Here is a 26,611-nt window from a genome sequence, read left to right as displayed (position 1 = left end):
GAAGCCTCGTCTCTCTATCCCTTTTGCTTTTCCATACCGTGGGCACTTTTGCTTACAATAGCTTTTTTCTGTCGATCTTTTCTGTGCAATGTGGACCTTGAAATCAACAGTATCGAACTCTCAGTGGGAGCCTTGTCTTTCTATCCCTTTTGCTTTTCCATACCGTGGTCACTTTTGCTTAAAATACCTTTTTGCTATCGATCTTTTCTGTGCAATGTGGACCTTGAAATCAACAGTGTCGGACTCTCAGTGGAAGCCTCGTCTCTCTATCCCTTTTGCTTTTCCATACCGTGGTCACTTTTGCTTAAAATACCTTTTTGCTATCGATCTTTTCTGTGCAATGTGGACCTTGAAATCAACAGTGTCGGACTCTCAGTGGAAGCCTCGTCTTTCTATCCCTGTTGCTTTTCCATACCGTGGGCACTTTTGCTTAATATAGCTTTTTTCTATTGATCTTCGGCATTGTCGGACTCTCAGTGGAAGCATTGTCATTATATCCCTTTTGCTTTTCCACACCGTGGGCACTTTTGCTTACAATACCTTTTTTCTATCGATATTTTCTGTGCAATGTGGACCTTGAAATCAACAGTGTCGGACTCCCAGTGGGAGCATCGTCTTTCAATCCCTTTTGCTTTTCCATACCGTGGGCACTTTTGTTTACAACAGCTTTTTTCTATCGATCTTTTCTGTGCAATGTGGACCTTGAAATCAACATTGTCGGACTCTCACTGGGAGCCTCGTCTTTCTAACCCTTTTGCTTTTCCATACCGTGGGAACTTTTGGTTACAATAGCTTTTTTCTATCCATCTTTTCTGTGCAATGTGGACCCCGAAATCAACATTGTCGGCCTCTCAGTGGGAGCCTCGTCTTTCTATCCCTTTTGCTTTTCCATACCGTGGGCACTTTTTCTTACAATAGCTTTTTTCTATTGATCTTCAACATTGTAGTACTCTCAGTGGGAGCATCGTTTTTCTATTCATTTTGCTTTTCCATACGTGGGCACTTTTGCATACAATAGCCTTTTTGTATTGATCTTTTCTGTGCAATGTGGACCCTGAAATCAACATTGTCGGGCTCTCAGTGGGAGCCTCGTCTTTCTATCCCTTTTGCTTTTCCATACCGTGGGCACTTTTGCCTACAATACCTGTTTTCTATCGATATTTTCTGTGCAATGTGGACCCTGAAATCAACATTGTCGGACTCTCAGTGGGAGCCTCGTCTTTCTATCCCTTTTGCTTTTCCATACCTGGTCACTTTTGCTTAAAAGTGCTTTTTTCTGTCGATCTTTTCTGTGCAATGTGGACCCCAAAATCAACAGTGTCGGACTCTCAGTGGAAGCCTCGTCTCTCTATCCCTTTTGCTTTTCCATACCGTGGGCACTTTTGCTTACAATAGCTTTTTTCTGTCGATCTTTTCTGTGCAATGTGGACCTTGAAATCAATAGTGTCCGACCCTCAGTGGAAGCCTCGTCTTTCTATCCCTTTTGCTTTTCCATACCGTGGGCACTTTTGCTTAATATAGCTTTTTTCTATCGATCTTTTTTGTGCAGTGTGGACCCTGAAATCAATAGTGTCGGACCCTCAGTCGGAGCCTCGTCTTTCTATTCCTTTTGCTTTTCCATACCGTGGGCACTTTTTCTTACAATAGCTTTTTTCTATTGATCTTCAACATTGTCGGACTCTCAGTGGCAGCATCGTTTTTCTATTCATTTTGCTTTTCCATACCGTGCGCACTTTTGCATACAATACCTTTTTCTATCGATCTTTTCTGTGCAATATGGACCCTGAAATAACATTGTCGGACTCTCAGTGGGAGCCCCGTCTTTCTATCCCTTTTGGTTTTCCATACCGTGGGCACTTTTGTTTGCAATACCTTTTTTCTATCGATATTTTCTGTGCAATGTGGACCGTGAAATCAACAGTGTCGGACTCCAAGTGGGAGCATCGTCTTTCAATCCCTTTTGCTTTTCCATACCGTGGGCACTTTTGCTTATAATAGCTTTTTTCTATCGATCTTTTCTGTGCAATGTGGACGCCGAAATCAGGAGTGTCGGACTGTCAGTGGGAGCCTCTTCTTTCTATCCCTTTTGCTTTTCCATACTGTGGGCACTTTTGCTTAGAATATGTTTTTGCTATCGATCTTTCCTGTGCAATGCGCTCCTTGAAATCAACACTGTCGGACTCTAAGTGGGAACCTCGTCTTTCGGTCCCTATTGTTTTTCTGGTTACAACAGCTCCTGCTTACAACCTTTCTGGATATTCTCTTGTTATTCCACAGCTTTATTCTCTCCTCTCGGAGATCACTGATATACTGTATCAAACCTCATAACTGAGTTTTGATGTCTCGCACATCATCGTCTATGGTTATATCTGGATGCTGCATTTCAACGCAAGATGGACTACACTCTAACTCGCCTTTAAATCTCGTCAGTCGACCTCAAAACGCGTTATTTTAATTCAGAACCCGTCAGGTCCCTGCTTTCTTTATTTTCTAAATAAACATATCTCCCGTCCAACCCCAACACCCGATTGGAATATCCGTCCCCTCTCAAACCCGTTACTGGACCTCGAAGTTGATCACACGACTCCAAAGCACATCTCTCGGCACCAACTTCCAAATCCTGGACCTGCCCACGTCAACCTGCAATTTGATATTTTTTTTCGGCGACGGCACCTGTCGGAGATCACAAGCACAAAGATACACTGTATCGAACCTCATAAGTCATAACCAAGTTTCGATGTCTCCACATCATCGTCTATGGCGACACCTGGGTGTTGCATTTCAACGCGAGATGGGCTACACTCTAACTAGCCTTTATACCTTGTCATTCCACCTTATAACGCGTTGTTCGAATTCAAAACCCATTATGTCTCTGCTTACTTTATTTTCTAAATAAACATATCGCCCGCCCAACGCAACACCTGATATGAATATCCGTTACCCCCTCTCAAACCTGTTGCTGGACCTCGAAGTAAATCACGTGACTCCAAAGCACATCACTCGGCACCAACTTCCAAATCTTGGACCTGCCGACGTCAACCTGGAATTTTAGATTTTTTTTTTCTGCGGCGGTACCTGTCGGAGATCACAAGCACAAAGATACACTGTATCAAACCTCATAACCGAGTTCCGATGTCTAGCACATGATCGTCTATGGTGACACCTGGGTGTTGCATTTCAACGCAAGATGGGCTAGACTCTAACTCGCCTTTATAGCTCGTCATTCCACCTCATAACGCGTTGTTTGAGTTCAAAACCCCTCACGTCTCTGCTTTCTTTATTTTCTAAATAAACATATCTCCCGCCCAACCCAACACCCGATTGGAATATCCGTTACTTCGTCTCAGACCCGTTACTGGACCTCGAAGCCGATCATGCGACTCCAAAGCACAACGCTCGGCACCAATTTACAAATCCTGGACTTGCCGACGTCAACCTGCAATTTGATTTTTTTTTTCGGCGACGGCACCTGTCGGAGATGACAAGCACAAAGATACACTGTATCGAACCTCATAACCGAGTTCTGATGTCTCGCACATCATCGTCTATGGTGACACCTGGGACTTGCATTTCAACGCAAGATGGGCTACACTCTAATTCGCCTTTATAGCTCGTCATTCCACCTTATAACGCGTTGTTCGATTTCAAAACTCATGACGTATCTGCTGTCTTTATTTTCTAAATAAACATATCTCCCGGCCAACCCAACACCCGATTGGAATATCCGTTACTTCGTCTCAAACCCGTTACTGGACCTCGAAATAAATCATGCGACTCCAGAGTACATCACTCGGCACCAACTTCCAAATCCTGGACCTGTGGACGCTAAACTGCAATTTTAGATTTTTTTTCGACGCACCTGTCGGAGCTCACAAGCACAAATATGCAGTGTATGAAACCTCAGGAGTAAGTTGTGAGGTCTCGCACATTATCGTCTATGGTGACACCTGGGACTAGCATTTCAACGCAAGATCGGCTACACTCTAACACGCCTTTATAGCTCGTCATTCCACCTCATAACGCGTTGTTTGAGTTCAAAACCCATCACGTGTCTGCTTTCTTTATTTTCTACATAAACATATCTCCCGCCCAACCCAACACCAGGTCGGAATATCCGTTACTCCCTATCAAACCACTTACTGGACCTCGAAGTAAATCACGCGACTCCAAAGCACATCACTCGGCACCAACTCCCAAATCCTGGACCTGCTGACGTCAACCTGCACTTTTAGATTTGTTTTTTTTTTCGGCGACGGCGCCTGTCGGAGATCACAAGCACAAATATGAGTAGCATAGATAGGTTGAGAAATGACGACATGGCCACCAGACCAGCGCGGTAACGGATATTCCAATCGGGTGTTGGGTTGGGCTGGATATACGTTTATTTAGAAAATAAAGAATGCACAGACGTGATGTGTTTTGAAGTCAAACAACGCGTTATGAGGTGGAATGACGAGCTATAAAGGCGACTTAGAGTGTAGCCCATGTTGCGTTCATATGCAACACCCATATATTACCATAGACGATAATGTGCGAGACCTCGCAACTTACTTCTGAGGTTTCATACAGTGCATATTAGTAGTATAGATAGGTTGAGCAATGACGACATGGCCACCAGGGCAGCGCCACCGTCGCGTCTGCGCCGACTTTTTTCGCGAGTTTTTCCTGTGCGCGACAGGCGGCGCCTGGGTGGTGACGCTTAACGGTGGGGGCGCGTGGTCGGAGGGATGCGTGCACGCTTACCCGCTCACGTTTTTCAGCAAGGGCCGACTTCTTTCGCAATTTTTCAATCTGCGCCCACTTCAATCGCATTTTTTTCCCGATGCAACAGGTGTGCAGTAAGCGATTTACATGCAAAGGATAGCCATACACAAAAGTACAACTGAAAACATATTTATTAAAATTATTGGTGTCGGGAGTTGTGTTATGACTCTGTGTGAAGGAGAAAAACTTAGCCAAAAATCTGATGCACAAGAAACACAATACACATAACAAAAGTTATACTTATTACAGGCATGATGCAATAGCATTAAAGGGGTATCATACATCATACACAATATTTTTTATTAGTGATAATCACGCAAGTTTTCAATTAAGCAGAAGGAGTAGCACATTTTAATCAAAGAAGATATTTTTAATCAATACGATTACAATCAAAATTAAAAGTTTTTTTTTTATAAAAGGTCTAACATTATTATACGTGAGCACCATAGTGGAGTTTTAATTACAAAGTTCTGATGAATGGATGTAACTTCAAGAACAATAGCTGGGCCGACTTCTCTGGCGATTAATAATTATTTTTTCCAGCGCGCGGTGGCTGGTATGCAGGTGAGGGGCTATCCGAATGCTTACCGGCGGCCCGACGGGTTCGGCGCGCCCCTGTCATTATGCACCCTGGCTTCTTTGGCTATTTTTCAGCCTGGGCCGACTTCGCTCGCTTTTTTTTTTCATGCGACGCGTGGGCACTTTACATGCAAGTAGGGGCATGCACACTGACAACACCGGGCCGACTTTTTTGGCGATTTTTCACCCTGGACCGACTTCGTCCGCATTTTTTTTTCAGGTGATGCGTGAGTGCTTTACATGCAAGTAGGTGGGTGAGGGTGTGTCCGAGTGTCTACCAGCGAGCTGGAACGCAGCGCGTGCCCTTATCGTTCTGTATTTTTCCACCAGGGCCGACTTCTTTGGCGATTTTTCTGCCTGGGCCGACTTCGTTCACAATTTTTTCAAGCGGTGAGCAAGTAGGGACATGCATACTGACATCCCAGCCATTCGATGATACCATCACACCCCTGGGCCGACTTCATTCGCGATTTTCACCCTGGGCCGACTTCTTTCATAATTTTGTCCCATTACAACAGCTATGCGTTGGATAGTTTACATGCAAGTATAATAAAGCCAAATAGTGGCAGGAATTATGTTGTAACTCTGTGTGAAGGCGAAAAATTCATCCAAAATGCAGAAGGAATGCAATACACATAATAAAGAATATGGGAAGCTAAGCTGAATATTGCAACACGATGCAATTAATCAATTTCTTATTATGTGAATAGCACACACACAAGGAAATAATGAGAAACACGATCAACAACTCATAGAGAACCAAAACCCATCACGTAAACAAGAGGTACACAAAGGATAAATAATTGAAAAACAATCTATCAAAACGAGAAACATGCATGCACTTAACACTGAATAGCAGAGAAACACTCTAAACGGCACATCTGCCAACGTGTAAACAACAGACAGGAAAATAATATCGAACCAAACAATCAAACATTACAAATTTAATAAATTGAAATGCAAATAATCTATCTTTGGGAAAGCCAAGTTGAGAGAAAAATTAATCCAAAAAAGAAAACAGAAGCAATGTAATACGTGTAATAAAGAATATGGAAAGCTAAGTTGATTATTCCAACACAACACAATTATGTAATTTATTATGATGTGAATAGCACACATGCAAGGAAATGATGAGAAACACGATCGACTGCTAATAGAGAGCCAAAATAATGCACAATCCAAACAGGAGGTACACAAAAGATAAATAATTGAAAAACAATCTAAAACGAGAAAGATGCAGGGATGAATAGCAGAGAAACACTCTAAACGGCGCATCTGCCAACGTGTAAACAACAGACAGGAAAATATTATTGAAACATTATCAAACATTAACAATCAATCAAACATCAAACATTCAAATGTAATAAATTAAAATGGTAGTAATCTATCTTTTGAACTATCATAAAATCATCCTTGCGACTTAACAATATAGAATTTTCATCCTACTCAGGCACTATAAACATTACCTTGACTGAGGTATCCAGACATGCAGCACACCTAAGCTTTACACAGTACAGCCAATCTATGCCACTTGAGCCCGCTGTGGTCACTGTGCGCGACAGTCCTCTCTCCCTCTATACTCTGTCCCTCTATTCACCCCAAAAGCAAAGAAACCGCACATCCTTTGTCAATCTACGGGGTGGGGAAACCCTCTCTCTTTTTCACATTCTTTCATCCAAAAGGAAATATTCTTAGGACCAGTGTACAGAGGCGAAATTTTTTATTGGTCAACTATCGCAAATAGACATTGGAATTATTCGAATCTCAAGAACACAATAAGAATTCTATCAACAAACAAACAATAGCACGCAAAAAGAAAAAATCTAACAATAGACTTTTATGTCAGTGCAAACTGGTTTTAGAGAAACATTATCTAAGCAAACGAGAAATATTATCGTCGCAAACAATACTCAACCAAAAGGAGAAACGCTTCATTTAATGTATTTCAGATCTGACACAACTATGATACATACATTATTCTCAACTCACAAAATATCAATCGAGTGAATATCTGAAGCAAAGAGAGAAAGTCAAATTTATTCAATGATAGAAACAATACTCATTCGAAAACGAGAATCAAATTTAATTACACCGGTTTATGATAACTTTGCAATAGTAATTTCTACACGCAGAAGCCACAAACAAACGGCTCATCTGAAATGCAAATTAAGGTAAAAGTTTGCTACAGTGAAAATCAACGCACACAACTTAAAAATACTTTCCCAGCTAGTAGGATATTTATATGAATATCAATCAAGCGATCATCTGAAGCAAACTCAAAGCAGTAATTAATTTAGGGAAACACTTTCTGAACAAGCAGGGCGATACATCACAGGAACACATCTTTTTCATTCAGAGCCAACTAACAAAAAAGAAAAAGAAACGAGTGAGAGAGGGAAGCTGAGCTCCCATGCACTTTCGCCAAGGTTACGCCCGCAGGGAGTACGGGGATCCCACAATGGTCACGGTGAAAGTCATAAACTGACTCCAACAACTCAAGCCGGGAATTGAGGGTTCTGGCGCGTTTAAAGCTCGCGTTTTTCTCACTCATCCCATCTTTTTTATAAATTGACTTTCACAATTCTCACAACAGGTGGATGTTAATAATATTCTAATCACGATAACATAATAAATTTTTAATAAATAAAATTAGCACCGATATGATTTAATTAAGTGTCGAGGCGCACTACAAAACAGAACAGACATTTGCTATACATTGAAGAGATGGACGAATTTTGTACTCGCTACCATAGGTCATGGGAGGACGTGATAAAAAGCTGCTTCGAAAAAGAAGAGTTGCAAAATGATTCTATTATCACAGCATTTCAGTACGTCCTAGATATCGTCGTATTCGGAGATATGGTGCAAATTATGGAATTCAAGGTCTAAGAACTTGTATGCCGAATCTACAATAGTTATAAAAATATTTGCACGTCAACATCGGAAGGACCACTGGGATTGATGCGGAGTTTTTGAGGTTTGCTAACGAAGAACTGAAATACACGTTGTTGGGAATCGACGAGGACGTTTCTGCCCACGCGAGTACCGAAAGAGGAGGGAGGGATCGCGAGCCAGGCACTCGGGCCTGTACCTTCGTTCAGGCAGTTTGGATCCGCCCCTCTGGAATAAAGTGGGACCATATTCATGACAGCGGGTCTCCGAGTTTCCTTCCTGTAACATATATTTGTTGGTGCCGAAACCCGGGATCGAACCAGGCCTTCCTGGCCTTCCTGGCACTCCTGGCCTTCTCGGCTCTCTTCAAGCTTAACTCCAGTCCCGCAAGATGAAGAACGCGTCACGCAGACCACTGTCTGCCCCGCTCCCTCGCTCAGGTTACCGGCTATTTTCGATTTAGACCGCTACGGCAATCTAAGCACGGTTCTCCGGATTACCGCTTGGGTACGCCGCTTCGTCGCTAACGCTCGTCACACGGCGTCGCCCGTACGCGGTCCCCTAACCGCACACGAGCTTGATCAGGCAGAAATCTACTGGCTTCGGCGGTCGCAAGGTGACGTCTTCGTCGGCGAGATTTCCGCGCTTCAGCGCGGCGAGCAGCTCGCTCGATCATCAGCCATCAGACTCTTCCGACCTATACTGGACGGTGACGGCATTCTCCGTGTCGGTGGCCGCCTTGAAGCCCTCTCCGACCCAAGTGACCTAAAACACCCTATCTTGCTCCCAAGCCATCACCGCCTCACGGCCCTCATTATCATGTATGCCCACCTCCACCTCTGCCATGCAAGCATTCATACCACGCTCCTCGATCTCCGCGACAGATACTGGCTGCTCAAGGGACGACAAACTGTTAAACGCGTACTTCGTCAGTGCCTGCGGTGCCGCCGCACGAGACTTCGTCCAGAATCCGCGCCTGTCGCCCCACTACCTCGCGAGCGGATAACACCGACCACCGCCTTCGACGTCACTGGCGTGGACTTCTGCGGTCCGCTGTATGTCCGAGTCAGCTCAAGCGCCTCATCTAAAGCATACGCGGCCCTCTTTACGTGTGCGGTGACTCGAGCAATTCACCTCGAGCTCGTCACAAATATGACCGCCCCGGCTTTTCTTCTCGCTTTCCTCCGTTTCGTCGCCCGACGCGGTGTTCCATCACTTGTATACTCCGACAACGCCCGCACGTTCCACCGATGCGCTCACCTCCTCACTCTCCTGTCCACGGAACCCGTCCAAGATTTCGCCAGCAATCTTCGCATCACTTGGAGGTTTAACCCCCCTTCCGCCCCCTGGTGGGGTGGGTGGTGGGAGCGCATGATCCGCATGGTGAAATCATCCCTAAGACTGACCCTCGGCCATAGTCGCAAGACATTCGAAGAACTGGTCACCATCCTTCACGAAGTCGAAGCGGCCGTAAACAGCAGACCCCTCACTAGCATATCCACGGATCCTCAAGAGGTGCTCCCTCTAACCCCGTCTCATTTCCTCGTCGGGAGTCGTATTGCCAGGCTGCCGCTTCTCGAGAACGTCCAGCAACAGAGCACGCCCTTGACGTTACGCAGACGGAGCGAACGACGCCAGCAAGCCATTGAAGTGTTCTGGAAGCGCTGGAAAAGGGAATATCTCCTCCAGCTCCGTTCTGCGCACCAAGGTGCTGGCGGATCTCCTACAGCTCTGAAGCCTGGTGATCTTGTCATCGTTGAAGACGACCGCCTCCCACCATTGTTGTGGAAAACCGCCATCGTTGTAGCCACACACCCGGGGCGCGACGGGATCGCCCGGAGCTTCACTATAAGACTCGCAAACGGAAGAGAAACGTCACGTCCTGCTCAGCGTCTGTACCTGCTAGAGGCCCACGAGGACACCACTGCCGCCCCCGGGAGGATGTTGGGAATCGACGAGGACGTTTCTGCCCACGCGAGTACCGAAAGAGAAGGTGGGATCGCGAGCCAGGCACTCGGGCCTGTACCTTCGTTCAGGCAGTTTGGATCCGCCCCTCTGGAATAAAGTGGGACCATATTCATGACAGCGGGTCTCCGAGTTTCCTTCCTGTAACACACGTATTTACAAATATGAATATACAAATTTACATTTATATATTAATTATTTATATATATTTATTTTATTTATGCCATTTATATTTATATATATACAAATTTGAACTGCTGCCGCAATTTACGAACTGAGCTGTAGAAAGTGTAATTTCACAGCTTTAGCTGTCTCACTTTGATACGCGAAGGTTTTAAGCACTCTTTCACCATGACAGAGAATTTATAGCTTTCCATATTCTTTATTACACGCATCACATTCCTTCTGTTTTCTTTTTTGCATGAATTTTTCTCTCAACTTGGCTTTCCCAAAGATATATTATTTGCATTTCAATTTATTAAATTTGTAATGTTTGATAGTTTGGTTCGATATTATTTTCCTGTCTGTTGTTTACACGTTGGCAGATGCGCCGTTTAGTGTCTCTCTGCTATTCGGTGTTAAGTGCGTGCATGTTTCTCGTTTTGATAGATTGTTTTTCAATTATTTATCCTTTGTGTACCTCTTGTTTACGTGATGGGTTTTGGTTCTCTATGAGTTGTTGATCGTGTTTCTCATTATTTCCTTGCCTGTGTGCTATTCACATCATAAGAAATTGATTAATTGCGTCGTGTTGCAATATTCAACTTAGCTTCCCATATTCTTTATTATGTGTATTGCATTCCTTCTTCTTTTTGGATGAATTTTCCGTCTTCACGCAGAGTTACAACATAATTCCTGCCACTATTTGGCTTTACTATACTTGCATGTAAACTATCCACCGCATAGCTGTTGTAGTGGGAAAAAAATTATAAAAGAAGTCGGCCAAGGTGTGATGGTATCATCGAATGGCTGGGATGTCAGTATGCATGTCCCTACTTGCGAACCACCTGAAAAAATTGCGAACAAAGTCGGCCCAGGCAGAAAAATCGCCAAAGAAGTCGGCCCTGGTGGAAAAATACAGAACGATAAAGGCACGCACTGTTTTCCAGCTCGCTGGTAGACACTCGGACACCCCCTCACCCACCTACTTGCATGTAAACCACACACGCATCACCTGAAAAAAATTCCGGACGAAGTCGGTCCAGGGTGAAAAATCGCCAAAAAAGTCGGCCCGGTGTTGTCAGTGTGCATGCCCCTACTTGCATGTAAAATGCCCATGCGTCGCATGAAAAAAAAATGCGAGCGAAGTCGGCCCAGGCTGAAAAATAGCCAAAGAAGTCGACCCAGGGTGCATAATGATAGGGGCGCGCCGAACCCGTCGGCCCGCCGGTAAGCATTCGGATAGCCCCTCACCTGCGCACCAGCCACCGCGCGCTCGAAAAAATAATTAAAAATCGCCAGAGAAGTCGGCTCAGCTATTGTTCTTGAAGTTACATCCATCCATCAGAACTTTGTAATTAAAACTCCACTATGGTGCTCACGTATAATAATGTTAGGCTTTTTATGATAAAACTTTTAATTTTGATTGTAATCATATCGATTAAAAATATTTTCTTTGATTAAATGTGCCATAATGGAATATTAGCTGTTGTGCATGAAGTTACGTACATCTGTCAGAACTTTCTGATTAAAACTCTGCTAGGGTGCTCACGTATCTACGTATCTCCTTTGATTAAAATGTGCTACTCCTTCTGCTTAATTGAAAACTTGCGTGATTATCACTAATAAAAAATATTGTGTATGATGTCTGACACCCCTTCAATGCTATTGCATCATCATCAAGTTTTTATCCTTCACACAGAGTCATAACATAATTCCCGACACTAATAATTTTAATAAATATATTTTCACTTGTACTTTTGTGTATGGCTATCCTTTGCATGTAAACCGCTTACTGCACACCTGTTGTATCGGGGGAAAATTTGGGATTGAAGTCGGCGCAGATTGAAAAATGACGAAAGAAGTCGGTCCAGGCTGAAAAATGTGAGCGGGTAAGCGTGCACGCAACACTCCGGTCACGCGCCGCCCACCGGTAAGCGCCTCCACCCGGGCGCCGCCTGTCGCGCACAGGAAAGACTCACGAAAAAAGTCGGCGCAGAAGCGACGGTGGCGCTGCCCTGGTGGCCATGTCGTCGTTCTTCAACCTATCTATACTACTAATATGCACTGTATGAAACCTCAGAAGTAAGTTCCGAGGTCTCGCACATTATCGTCTATGGTAATATATGGGTGTTGCATATCAACACAAGATGAGCTACACTCTAAGTCGCCTTTATAGCTCGTCATTCCACCTCATAACGCGTTGTTTGACTCCAAAACCCATCACATCTGTCACCTTTTTTTTTTTTTTTTTTGGCAACGGCAGAGATCACAAGCACAAACATACACTGTATCAAACCTCATAACTGAGTTCCGATGTCTCGCACATCATCATCTATGGTGATATCTGGATGCTGTATTTCAACGCAAGATGGACTACACTCTAATTGGCCTTTAAATCTCATCGGTCGACCTCAAAACGCGTTGTTTGAGTTCGAAACCCATCACGTCTGTGCTTTCTTTATTTTCTAAATAAACATATCTCCCGCATTGGAACAAACATTTCCGCTAAACAAACATTGGAATATCCGTTACTTCGTCTCAAACCTGTTAATGGACCTCGAAGCCGATCATGCGATTCCAAAGCACTCAGCACCACCTTCCAAACCCAAGACCTGCCGAGGTCAACCAGCAATTTTAGATTTGTTTTTTTTTGGCAACGGCAGACATCACAAGCACAAAGATACACTGTATCAAAACTCATAACTGCGTTCCGATGTCTCGCACATCATCGTCTATGGTAATATCTGGGTGTTGCATATCAACACAAGATGACTACACGGTAACTCGCCTGTAAAGCTCGTCATTCCACCTCATAACGCGTTGTTTGAGTTCAAAACCCATCACGTCCCTGCTTTCTTTATTTTCTAAATAAACGTATCTTCTGTCCTACCCAACACCCCAATAGAATATCTGTTACTCCCTCTCAAAGCCGTTAATGAACCTCGAAGCCGATCACGCGACTCCAAAGCACATCACTCGGCACCAACTTCCAAATCCAAGACCTGCCAAAGTCAGCTTGCAATTTTTTTTTTCGGCGACGTCGGCGATCACAAGCACAAAGATACACTCTATGAAACCTCATAATTGAGTTCCGATGTGTCGCACATCATCGTCTATGGTGTCGTCTAAGGCGCACGCGATGACAGGACATACGCTACCATTGCGGAGAGAAGGCTAAAATATTCGCGCAGTCGCCGGGCAGAGAAGTTAGTAGGACTTCAGCGGATGGTGACGGCGCCGCGGGGGAAACAGCTAAAGGCAATGGCGGTGTGGCGGGTATGGCTGAGATGGATGGATGAGAAGCCTCCATGATCTTGTCTACACGGTTGTTGGTAACCGCTGGAGGAAGAGTTGTTTGAGGAGGCTGGCATCGAAAGAGAGTGCTCGTTCGCCAAGTAGCCGTGTGTCGTAATAGCTCAGATGGACGGCGGTCGCCATGATCTTCGGAAGACAGCAGCTCTTGGAAGCGCTTGCGTTCCAAGCCGTGGTTCGCTCGAGGACAGCGGGCTTGAGCGCGTCGTCGGTTGGCTGTGGGTGTAGCGAAAAGGACGTCGATCATTTGACCGGCAACGTCTTGCGGCAGTACCCACACCACATGCCGAAATTTGATCAGCTGTGATGCTACGCCGCCGAGGGCGAACTGACACTCCACCTATAGGAGCCATACGCCAGGAGTGTGGCTCCACAAGGGCGCAGCCGCATGGCGTAGTGCAGGATCGACGATGCCGCTGAGGCATTGTAGGATGCGGAGGGAGTTGTAGGGGCTGGTGGCTGCGCCATGTACGCTGCAGCGTTCGGGTCACCGAACTGTAGGGTACAGAACGACCAGCAGGCAAGGCTGAATGAGCAGGAGTGTTTAATGTGTCAGCCAGGCCACAACTGAATGAATGAGAATGGTACGCGCGCTCGATGGAAAATCATCAGCGAGATACGCGTCGTGACGAAACGTCCATGGCGGTGCTCGTCGTCCATTTCCGTCGGCTGCTACAGATGGGTAACTGTGGCTACGGGACAGTAAGTCGTGAACTCGAAAACGATGAGGTGTGTGTACCGGGGATTAGGGAACTCAATGACAGCTGGTTCAAACTCATGGCTACAGGAAGCTGTAAAATGTCTGTGGAAAAATGGGCAAATTGAAGACATTAAATATATGAGCAACGCCGTGGCTACAGTAAACGAAATTGGTTTGATAATTGAAACGGGAAATGCGAGTGGCGCAAGTGCAAGTGATGCCGAGAGCGATCGGAATGCCAGTGCAATCGAGGTGACAAGAGAACAAGTAGTAGACCCGATCTGAGGGAGAACATTCAAACACGCTTCAAGAGGAAATGGAGGAGTGTACCTATAGACGGCTGGCTTTTATAGTACAGGTATAAAGTATTAGGTGGGGCGTTGAGACAAGTTCTACTACCACAGTTTAGACGAGCTGAATTGCTAATGCTAGCCTATATGAGCCTTTTTGGGGTGGACATCTTGGGGTGCAGAATTTTGAAAAGTGGATTTTTACATGGTTTATTTTTCAAGGTTTTCAAATGATTTTTTCGGCGTCACCCCGTCTGAGGATCTGTGTCTGTGTCGTCCTTTCTTGTTCCGTGCCTCTTGGCTTTCCTACATGATGGGGGGGGGGAATATGTTTATTAAAGATAGAGAGAGGGGGAAAGGTCAGACAGGCCAAGGCCGACTTGCTATTCCCAACCCAAAAGAGAAAAAAGAAAAACAGAGAAAGAACGAGAAAAGAGAAGCAGAAAAGGAAAAGAGAAAGTGGCAGGGGACGATGGGGTGGCTGATGGGGTGGCTCAAGGCTCAAAGGCTGCTGAGCAGCCCAGTGTCCTTCAGGTAACGCAGGAGGGCTCGGGTGACTGCCCACTGTCTAGAGTGCCGGACAGGTCCCAGCAACGTCGCCAGGGAAAGTTCCCTGTGGCCTAGGGAAGCGAGATTTGAGGCGAGGGCGGCTCGGGGGCCGGCGTACCGCTTGCAGTGCAACAATAGATGGCGTATGTCGGCGACTGCAGCACAGCTGGGACACATCGGGGACGTCCGTCTATCCATCTTAGAGAGGAGCAGCGGGGTCAGGGCAACATCGAGGCGTAGGCGATGGAGGATCGACTCCTCCTGTCGCGACAGCCGCTGGGAGAGGGTGAGTTCCATCCTCGGGTCGATGGAGTGGAGGAACGTGTTTGCCGCTACAGCGTTTGAGCTAAACGCGAGGGTGCTGCGAGACGTCTGGCGGCGGATCTGTATCAAGCAGGCCGATGGAGTGAGAGGAATGGTGGTGGTCATTGTGGTGGCAGCTGCCCCGTGCGCGCCTCTCGCCGCAGCGTCAGCGCGGATATTTCCCGGCAGGCCGATGTGGCTGGGGACCCATTGAAGCCACACGCTGTGGCCGGAGGTTGTGAGACGGCTGTATGTCGTGAGGGCTAGGGAGCAGATGTCTGTGACGATCTTGGAGCAAGGAGAAGATAATATTTGCAGCGCCGCCTTGCTGTCCGTAAGCACAGTCCAGTTGTTTGGGGGCCTCGTTGATATAAGTCTCAGGGCTTCATTGGTGGCGGCGAGCTCTGCTTCGGTGGAGGATGTCTCGTGAGGAAGCTTGAGCGCTAGTTCGTACTTTTCTGAAGGCACAACAACGGCTAAAGTTGAGGCGCCCGCGGAGACCGACGCGTCCGTGTAGATCGCTATTCTTTGGGAGTGCACGTTATTAAGGTGTTCTAGCACGAGTTGGAGCAAAGCGACTGGAGGGTGGTCCCTTTTTTGGAGGCGCCAGGGATGCTGGAGTACACGGGAGGAGTAGCGAGGGTCCACATGGGAGGGGGATGAGACGGCATGTTGGATGGCAAGGGAATAGACGTCCTCAGTTGCAGAACGCAGGACCCGAAAGCGGACGATGGGCACTCCATGGCGATATCTGTCAAGTAGTGGTGCGGGTGGCGTGTCAGGTACCTTGTGTAGATTCGGAGGGTCTCCTTGTCACGCAAGGTGGGCATCGGTGACTCCCTCGCCTCTGCGAGAACGGAGATGGTCTCTGTCGTCTTAGGGACGCCCAGGCAGACGCGAAGGCTGCGGGCCTGGAGGTTGAGGAGCTCCCGTTCACTAGCTCTGCTTAGTCCATGTAAAATGGGGAGGCTGTAGCGCAGCGTTCCAAGTACAAGGGAGCAGTGGACAGACCTAAGGTCAGCACAAGTAGGGCCCCATGACATTCCAGAGACGCGACGAAGAACGCTGACGATGTTACTTACCTTAGAAGAGAGATATTTGAGCTGCTTCGACCAGGTCAGGCCCCTGTCGATAATGATGCCCAGGTACCTGTAGCACGATGCAAAATGCACTGGCGATCCTGCGACGTGGAGTGGGAAGCGAAGGAAGGAGCGGCGGGTAAATGCCATGGCGACAGTTTTGGTTGGGGAGACAGACAGCCCACGATCACAAAGGTATGCTACGACCGTGTCAAGGGCTCCTTGGAGACGGCGTTGGATGACATCGCGGCGCAGGCTGGACGTCCAGAGGCAGATGTCGTCCGCGTAGAGTGTGATATTGGTGTGGTCGCGTAGGAGGGCTGGTAGGGAAGCCATAATGATGTTGAAAAGAAGAGGGCTAAGCACACTGCCTTCTGGGACCCCGCGGCAGACGGAGAAGGATCGGGTGTCACCATCAGAAGTGCGACCTACATGATGGGTTAGTAGTCCAATGAACACTAATGTTTAAAATGGGATTTTAAGGAAACTGCAAAGTTTTAACGGATGCGTTTTTGCATGTGGAGTCGTTTTGGTATTCTTTATCGACTTAGGCTGCCGCGCATAGCCCACAGACTCTAGACGAGGACCGTTTAGTGACTTCCGTACTTACGGGAATTATGCTGTGTCCTTGAAGTGCGTGTATGAATGGTTTATATTTCTAATAGTTGGCAACAAGTTTGCCGGTGTATCCTCCATTCAATGCGGTGTGACGAAGGTGCTGAACAACATCCCAAAGGCAGACCTCGCCTGTATAGTTTCGAGGACATGTACAACTGTTCTCTACAGTCCATCGCCATAGACGACGACGACGACTTTGAAGCGCAATAATGCGATTGTTCTCAACTATGCACGCGCCGTTGTGTTGTAACCTCACTCACTGAACTTTATTGTCAGAGATAGTATGGAATTCGGTAAACCGGTAGATGTCCTGCTTAGCAGGAATTTAAGAATTCCTTAATTTTAAGATCTGTTTATTTACATCAGTCACATTATTTCGAAAATGATGGCGAGGATAAAGCCTGTAATGCAATCCCATGGTAGGGCGTTTTGGAACAGAGTGGACAGCGAAATCGTAACTGTCATTAATAAAATGTTCTCTAAAACGTCTTTCTTTTTTTTTTTTCGAAACGAAGCTATCTGAAAGCGTTACAAAACCACGAATGCCCTTCTTTGAGATGAGCACTGTTTTTACATCACTGCTCGAACATGTTCCGCCTTTGGTATGCATGTGTGTGTGTGTGTCAGTTAAGCACTCAATTTTTTGCCATGTCCACGTGTCCTTCGAACAGTGGCCATGAGTTTATTAGCTCGAATGTGGAAACATCTTGAAGAATCTATTGCAGTACAGCGTAGACATCGGCGCAGTTGCACTTGTCGTAGAGAAGAGTCTTCGTCGGGCCACAGAGGTAGTCGTACATCTCCAGGCAGCACGGGTCGATGTTGTCAGGTTCCACCACCAAAAAGTGGCAGGTGTTATCTGCTCGGGATACAGTGCGGAATAAGGCAAAGCCTGATTGAGGAATGTATTATATGCACGATACACCCTCACAATTTGACGTAATATTGCAAGCAATAACATAGCTGCAATGCACAATGAAGAAGTAACCGGACCAGCTATATTGTATGGTGCTTACTATAACAAGCAACGTTCACGTTCTGCTACCAGTGCCGTAGGCACACACTAGTTGCGCGGTATAATTGAGGAGAGGGTAGCCATTTACACAAAGGGAATACGAAATCTTACAGCTGCATCGCCCAACTGATGCCATACTTGTGATTTTGAATCCGGCAGACGTCACGACCAATCCGTTGCCATCGTACAATGTATCTGTACGGAGCGCACTGCGAGTGACGTGAAATACACAAGAAAACAAGAGCGGCTGCATTTCCATCTCACAGTTAACGGCAAGGGAAAGATGCGCCTCTGGGGGAGCGACCAACCTTGCCTCAAAATATTCCCTTTTTGTCTGGGATCATTTGCTAGTACTATATTGGTCCCATAGTTTTTCTCAAAACGGCAAGCCAATCACTGCACCAAAACGACAAGATGTTCATATTCAACTGACATTTCATAGTGGAAATGGTCACCACGGAATATTAATGAGGAAAACAGCTCCGAGAGATGGGGGGGGGGGGGCTTGCACGGCCACAACGTGGCACAGTCATTTTAAAAAATATGTACCCTTTATTGTTCTTAAAGCATTGTGTCTTCATATTTCAGAAAAATGTATGCTTAGAGAGCGGCCCTACACATGCATATACATAACCGCGCCTATGGTCACGTGTTTCCTTCTGAACACGTCGTGTACTTTAAGAACACCGTTTCAAGGTTTAGCTACTGATTCGTCATTGTATATCGCATAGGTTCTAGTAAAGTATCATAGAAAGGTACAAAACCCAGCGAACCGTTGAGGAACTGTCAACGGAAGAGCCTCAGGACGAGACCCGCAGGTATTTTGAACAAGTACAATTCCGCGTAAATCAGCTCATCATTCCTCATTCAGGGTACCCCACCCATATGATATGATGCCTTGACAGTAGTGGCTCAAGAATTGGCTGGTTTTGGTTAGTTTCGCAGGGCTCGCTGGCGATACTTCAGTACTTTGAGCTGTCAACCGTTTGTGCGAGGACAAAGTGAGTCGCAAGAACTCAAATGTATAGGTCGTACCAGATATCAGGGATGTGCACTATTTAACTACTTGTAGTCAAACTACTGGTTAAACTTATTTTTTGTAGTGAAATACAGTAGTCAGTTTACAGCGGGCTACAACTACTTCGCTTTTTTTTCACTTAGCTTTCCGTTTGCTTAACGGTCTTCTTTCTTTGTGGTTAATAGCGAGAACTCTGTGTTTTTTTGTTGTTTTTTTTATCTTGGGCTTTGACGGCGTGTTAAGACTGCATCCAACATGTTGTGGCAGGACCGTCACCTGTCGGAGCATTGGTCAAACAGGTTGAGTTAGACTGGTTATATGCGGAATGGAGGCATTCGTTGGCAAGTTTGCGAACAAAGCTACGGCACCTGAGCACCTTTTGCATTAATCAGGGTAACCTTCTGTTTCTTTATACCTTTACGGCTTTTTTATACCTTTACTTCCGCAACGTGCTGTATCACATCATTAGTATTTTGTTTTTGGTGACGGTACCAGCTGAGTTAAATGGATGTTTGATTACGAAACACAGACATTAGTACAGTACTATCTGAATCCACATGGTTAGTTTATGGCTGTATGATATCTACATTGCCGGAATGTTGAATCTAGATGTCCTCACCCTTAGAGTTGCGTACCAGAAGAAAACTGCTCCACACGTTGTCAAGTCGCCATCGGTAGCGGAAGCATGGGGTAACTTCGCCAATAATCCTGGCGGTTCCCGTGGTACAGGGAGCATCCCAATGAAGACTACTGAGGGATGCTCACATGTTTTCTGTGGTGGGTAGTCCTCTTGGACTACCCTAATCCCAGAGCAAGAGGGTTAGCACACCCCTCCCTCTCCTGTGACACCATCATCTTTCCCCTCCCTCTTTCACCCTCCCCTACTTCTCCCTCCCCTGGGTGCACCGAGCCGCCACTTTCGAGCAGGCTGACCGCACCTTCCCCCTACATCATCCCCCCCCTCGCCATCGGTACATCAGTATTTGTTGCTCTGTCAATGTCTGTAATCGTGATATATCGTGACTTGATGACTGCGCAGAGCGATCTTGCTCCTTGAAATTTTTCTTTAGTTTTTAACTCCATCTTTGCGTGTGTTTTTTTTTACATGGGGAGTAATGTGCACGAGCTTTGCTTTCTACTTAACAACCATATGCGTTTGCGTGTGTTTGTAGTACGTGTGTGTATGTCAAAAACTTGTCTTCCCTCCAAAGGTGATATTTCTATTTCCCTCCTCTAAATATGTCTATGCCTATGATTTAATACCATGATGGTAATCGTGCAGACTCGCACAGGGGTATAGAGCTGTACCCCTAAAGGTATGATATATAGCCCTTTGTTGAGGACTATTTTTTTAGACCTGTAAGCAGGGTATAAAATAATACCTGAGAAGGGCTAAGTTATTGAGCAGGCGATCTATACCTCTAAAGGTATAGATTTTTCTCTGAGTGCATGCCATGTGTCACGCTCTGATACGATGGGACAGAAATGTAGATTAGGCTTTTGCGACTTCATAGCGAAGAAACAAGTTTACGAACTTTTTGCTGATCCTCCTGACCTTGTTGGCAATAGGCCTCTCACGCTGTCAAGTCTTTCGTGTCTCAAGTTTTTCGCAGAGTCACCTAGTGACCGACGGGCAAACTACTCCCTAGTACAGCAGCCTCCCGTGTGCATTTTTTCGTAGTTTTCTTGTGAATGCGAGACGCTCAGCAGTGCTCGAGAGCGAACACATCGCAGTATTAATTGATGTGTGTAAAAGCGCTAAAACGGAAAGGGACGAAACACAGACACTGTTTTACGTTCAGTGGCGTATCTAGAGCTACCTGCGCCCATGGCAACATGGTTAACACAATGTCCTTGGGGATGCGTTTTCGTGTGGTCCGCACTAGGTTTCACACTACAACCTCTCTAATAGCGGGTGCTTTAGATCATTTATGAATGTGCCAGGCTGAGTGCCCGACCTGGCACATTCACACCCGACCACATAATGGCGCCCCTGTTCACCTGGCGCCCATGGCACCTGTCCACACCTGCCACACCCTAGATACGCCACTGTTTACGTCCCTTTCCGTTTTAGCGGTTTTACCCACATCAATGATTCATCAACAGGACCAAAAAGTAGTTTTAAATGGCGATATTAAAAATGAGATGTTATTCTTGTTAGGTCGCAGGAAAGTGAAAGTCGTGCAGGTGGAATTCAGAAGATAACCATAAACATGTCTCTACAGCTCTGCAAACAAACCGCGCGAAAGGTAATAGCAGCCACCGTTGGATTAGCGCTGTTAGCCGTGTGATATCGATGTTCACAAGATTATCAATGAAATTATTTCAGATACCTTTATCTAGGGCACAGACAAGACATGCACATTTCCTTTGCTAGACAGCAGGCGTTTGAGTTATATAAATGAGTTATATAAATGAGTTATATAAATATGCGAAGCATCGTGGTTCTAGCTTTGAAATAACAGACGACGGAAATGAGTTTTCACGTTTTACAATGACACCTACGTTGTCTTTGAGGAGACAAAAAAACAAAAAAAACAGTAACTTATTAAGATGATTTAAGCCTCGTCAGTAAAAGCTTACAATCTCCCGGTAACTCTAATCTGGCATGTGAATAGGACACCTCATCTCTGTCGTGTTCTAGCTAACACCCACCCACTTCACGTCATCAAACGAATGTCGGTGGGCTAACATATGGTTTATTTTGCACAGTATTGCACATCAGTAAAATTGCAGAAAGGTTCTACATGGAGAAATTACAGCAGGCCCAGAACGACCGACCGCAGGATAACTAGGAAGTAATCCGTGTGTCGCGCGCCCGTGGCACGTGTGTCGGAAAACCGGAGCGCCACCTGGTTAGTGCAACAGGCCTATAGACACCACTTCGGAAGCCTCCAGAACCCCAATGACATCTCTTTTGCTCTCTACGAAATTTCTTTAACTGGGACGGGCTCGAAGTTCCTGTTCATTGGCGCTAACGACTTTTGTTGCGTCAAAGACCTCGGTATCACAACGCATCTAGCCTGTTTATCACCAAGCAGGTGATCACATTCCAACTACAATATTTCCCTCTTCACTCGGCTGTAAACTTGCCTTCTAACCCTTGGAGCGCGCCTCACACAAGCAACGGCGTCGACGCAGCGAAGGTAGCTGTCGGGGGGAGCATCCTGCAAGACGGGTGTCGTGTACTCTGTCTCTCTCAAAGTAGCGAACCTTGGTCAAGATCCGGAGTTGGCCGTGCATGTTGGGGCTTCTGGGTGTTTGCCATCGCTCGAAGCGATGGAAATATAAGGCAGCAGATCGCCATGTGAGGCAGATGGTTGAGTCAGATAGATAACCAACGAGATTTGGCCGAGGCAGACCACACTTAGGGACGACACAAACATGTAAGCCTCATACCCTCATCTTTTCATAAGCCTTATCTTTTCCCTGAGTTGTTGCATTTGCAGATAGATAAGTTTCATATATGTGTGTTAGAACACCCACCGCAATGCTCTCGCAAAAAAAAAAAAAAAATGTTAATCGACATGGGCGAGCGGTATGACTGATTAGGTGGTATCCGTTGGGTGCTGGAGGACGCTATTGATCTTGCGTGTGTTTTTTTGTTTTTTGTTTTTCTGGACATTCATTGTAATAAAGGTTGAAAGTACGACGTTGATGTTGTTTTGTGTTTGTATTCCTCAATCGTCATTACGTCTACAGTCACTTTTCACCCTGCCCTTTTTGTAGTTAAATTCTGTTCCTTCTGTACTGCTATCAAGGTAACGACCTGTTTGATTCTGCGAAGCCGATATCTTTGCACTTTAGTGGCCTTTTAACGGGAAAGGCGAAGTGGAGGGTTCTGCAAATATCTTGTCATGCTGCTTTCGAGGAGATCAGGATCTGTTGGCGCAGGCACGGTACGGTAGCTATCGCCGTCGATTGTGAAAACTACAGCTGAGGTATGTGTAGGAGATAAGGAAAATCGTCTATGTGTCATTAGGCAAAGTAGATCAGCGACAGTGAAATAGGGCTGGACTCAAGTATTTCAGCAAGGTAACACAAGACATTATTACTATAGTGGTCAGGACATATTGAACCAATTTTAGAACCGAGAGCCAAGGTTTCACGTTAATAGCTGCATAACTTGGACTACATGGGTGACACGATGAAAGGCTATCGCGAAAAATAAAATAATACAGCATGCACCTGAGACAGTGTCCAAGCTTGTGAAAATATCGCGACGTAAGCAGGTCATGTCTGTTTCCCATGAGTAACCGTGCGCGCACAAATGCTGGAAGTGAAATACGAAATGTGTCTCTCCAGGAAACCCGTCCAATTATACCATTATACTGTACACTAGTCACACAAATTCTATCATGATTATGCGTCTTCGAACTAGAATACACGAATGACCTTCCGAAAGTGGAACACGAAAGGACAGACACAAACTTCGTGTTTGTGTCTGTCCTTACGTGTTCCCTAGTCTCGGGGTTTCACATTATGCATCATCTTCACCAGCTCCCTTGCTTCCTAGCCATTTTTTCAGTGTCATACCCTTTGCCGTTAATTGAATCTCATGTAAATGTGACAAATTGAGCGCTTTACATAATGAACGAATTGTGTGTCATGCCGAAACACTGATGCAACTGTTTCGATGCACTGAAATGCCGAGACAGAGCTAAACCAAAATGTTTCTCACATCCAAGATGAATAGGGTTGTAGATGACGCAATTCCCACACTTCATATAAAGAACGAGGTATGTAGCGTAGCCCCCGTTTGGATCTGTAACGGGAAAATACAGACGATATTACATGCCCACATATTTATTGCTCTACGGTAAGCGTTTAGTTTTGTGCCTAATATTCACAGGGGAAATCAAACGGAGAGACTGAATGCTCCCCTTTATACAGTCTTTACAGTTCACTTCCACTCCTGGGCGTGAACTTCCATCATTTTCCTCGCATAATTTTTTCTCTCTTCCTATTCAATTTCTCACCCGGAAACCTAGGTCAGAGTAAACATGGCTCTTTGGGTTATTCACACAGTTACGTGTGCTTCACAGCCGGTTCTACAGGGTGTTTATTCTAACGTATCCAGAAATTACATTTAATGCGAGCGATAAAAGAAATGCAAGCGGTACTTTTCTGCTACTTGAGTAAGAAACAGGTACTGCTTCACTGGTAGCACCTGTTTCTTAGTCAAGTAGCTGAAAGGTAGCGCTCGTTTCTTTCTTATCGCTCGCTTTAAATAAAATTTCTGCACACGTTAGAGTAAACACCCTGCATACACCTTTTTCCCCGCAAACCTCTTTTTTTTCTTTTTTATGCAGCAATTTCATGCGGATATGGGGATCTTTAGGACAGTCTGGCCTCCTGAATTGCTAGTAGCTTTCTGGCGCGACCTTTCAGCGATACCCATATTAATTGTTGGTGGCAAATGGATAGAATCATCTTGGAAATTAGCTGCGCACCTCTCAGTGCACATTAAAATGATAGATAACCTTAAATGTCCGTCGAACACCTTATGGACTGCTTAGGCGACACACTACACTTTTTATTTTTGGCAGTGACGTGTTCAATAAGCAAACAAGATGCGCTCCTGCGAAAAACGATGAGCGCATGCAAGTGAACTGCAGCACGAGAGGCTCCAGTTGCGTGCACCTTTAAAGGGAATTTCACGAACCCTAAATATTATTATTATTTTAACTGCTGGAAACGGTTCTTCCTTTCGAAATAATAACATACTAGAAGTCTTTCCGGGCGAAATGGCTCCAATCTATAAAAAGCGCGCGCTTCAAGTTTCTGTTCAGCATTCCTCCTCTCCCATTCTATATGCCCATTCTCGTGTTCCTTTGACCAACAGTACGCCCTACCAGATATCACCGTTACGTCACCGGTGTCGCGCAATGCCAAGCAATCCCCGCCGACACGAGTGTGGTGCCTGTCGCAGCCAGCGAATCGTTCTGATACTGAAGCGCTTCGCTTTTAGTTGTAGGACGCGTGATTTCGCTGAAACGCCCACGCTCGTAGTCGGTTTAACCCGCTGGTATTGGCATCGAGAAGCAAGATGGCGGCTGCTTGCAGCAAGTGGAAAATTGACTTGTCGAGTCACAGTGAATATTAGTGGGATTACCACGTATGTTTGCTGTTTCGAATATCGTTATATCCAGCATCGTCTGAGCGACCCCTGGTTTGCCAATTCTAAACGATGCGCAGCTACCCAGAGCTGCAAACACGGCGAAACACGTGTCATCTGGTGCTGTCGCATCGTTCCATGAGTATGCGACAGCACCAGAGGACACGTGTTTCGCCGTGTTTGCGGCGGCTCCTCAGCTCTGGGTAGCTGCGCGTCGTTCGGAATTGGCAAACCAGGGGTCACTCAGCAAGCGATATACATCTGGGAGGGTGACTGAGCGCTCCTCAATGCCACAGTGCAAGCCAGTGGATTATAATGAGGGAAAAAAAGCCATTAGAGAGACAAGTAAATGACACTAGACGTGTTTGTCATTCACTTGTCTCTTTCATGGCTTTTTTTCCCTCATTATATATATATATATATATGCTTGTAAGTCAAACGTCGCCATGCCAGTACTGGACAGCTGTTTCGGCCTTCTTGGGCATCTTCAGCAGTACGCAGGCAGGCAACGTTTGAGCGGATGGCGTCAGAAGGTCACGTAACACGTGATTCCTCCTGTCAGGGTGAGGTAACTCACAACTGAAAGCCCAGTGCAAAGCCAGTGAAGTATACTAGGAAAAAAAATGGCCGGAGCTCTTTGGCTGCACGCATTGCATATGCTTGTAAGTCAAACGTCGCCGTGCCAGTACTGGACAGCTGTTTCGGCCTTCTTGGGCCTCATCAGCAGTACGCAGGCAGGCAACGTTTGAGCGGATGGCGTCAGAAGGTCATGTGCAACGTGATGTCCTCCCGTCAGGGTGAGACCCTCAACTCTGAAAGCCCAGTGCAAAGTCAGTGAAGTATTAAGGGAAGAAAAGTAGCAGAGGCTCTTTGGCTGCACGTAGAACATGTGTTTATAAATCCCAAACGTCGCCACACCAGCACTGGACAGAACATTTATTGTTCAACTGAGTTTACAATAGTATATTATAGATACATAATCAATACTGACACTGAGGGAAACAAACAAACGACACGACACCAGCTGATCTGCTTTATTTCCATCTTACTGGGATGTTTGTAGGCTGTAAGTCACCGACTGAGGTATCTGAAAAGAGGTAAAGCCCCAGAACTCACGCAACATGCCCTATTTTGTAATAAAACAAAAACAAAGAGAAGTCATTGGTACTGTTTCAACTGAAATGCTTCTAAAGCTACTGACTGAAATTTGCCCACTTCGTAAAAGAACTCTCCGATCCAACACCTGG

At 45.9% G+C, this 26,611-nt stretch overlaps 2 protein-coding genes across 2 annotated transcripts; one reads left to right on the top strand and one right to left on the bottom strand.

Annotated features, from left to right (window-relative positions):
• Positions 1-9,054: 9,054 nt before the first annotated feature.
• LOC135384725 (uncharacterized) lies at positions 9,055-10,299 on the top strand. The gene has a single exon (XM_064613915.1). The coding sequence runs from the start codon at positions 9,055-9,057 to the stop codon at positions 10,297-10,299; it is 1,245 nt and encodes a 414-aa protein (XP_064469985.1).
• Positions 10,300-15,165: 4,866 nt separating this feature from the next.
• On the bottom strand, positions 15,166-16,931 carry LOC135384718 (uncharacterized). Its single transcript, XM_064613909.1, has 2 exons — positions 16,141-16,931; positions 15,166-16,042 (listed from the first exon to the last, which is right to left on the bottom strand). The coding sequence occupies exons 1-2, from the start codon at positions 16,929-16,931 to the stop codon at positions 15,166-15,168; spliced, it is 1,668 nt and encodes a 555-aa protein (XP_064469979.1).
• Positions 16,932-26,611: the final 9,680 nt, after the last annotated feature.

Source organism: Ornithodoros turicata, chromosome 1 (assembly GCF_037126465.1).
Source record: "Ornithodoros turicata isolate Travis chromosome 1, ASM3712646v1, whole genome shotgun sequence".
Lineage (NCBI taxonomy): Eukaryota > Metazoa > Arthropoda > Arachnida > Ixodida > Argasidae > Ornithodoros > Ornithodoros turicata.
The sequence above is the reverse complement of the archived record's forward strand: the minus strand, read 5'-3'. Positions and strand labels throughout refer to the sequence as shown.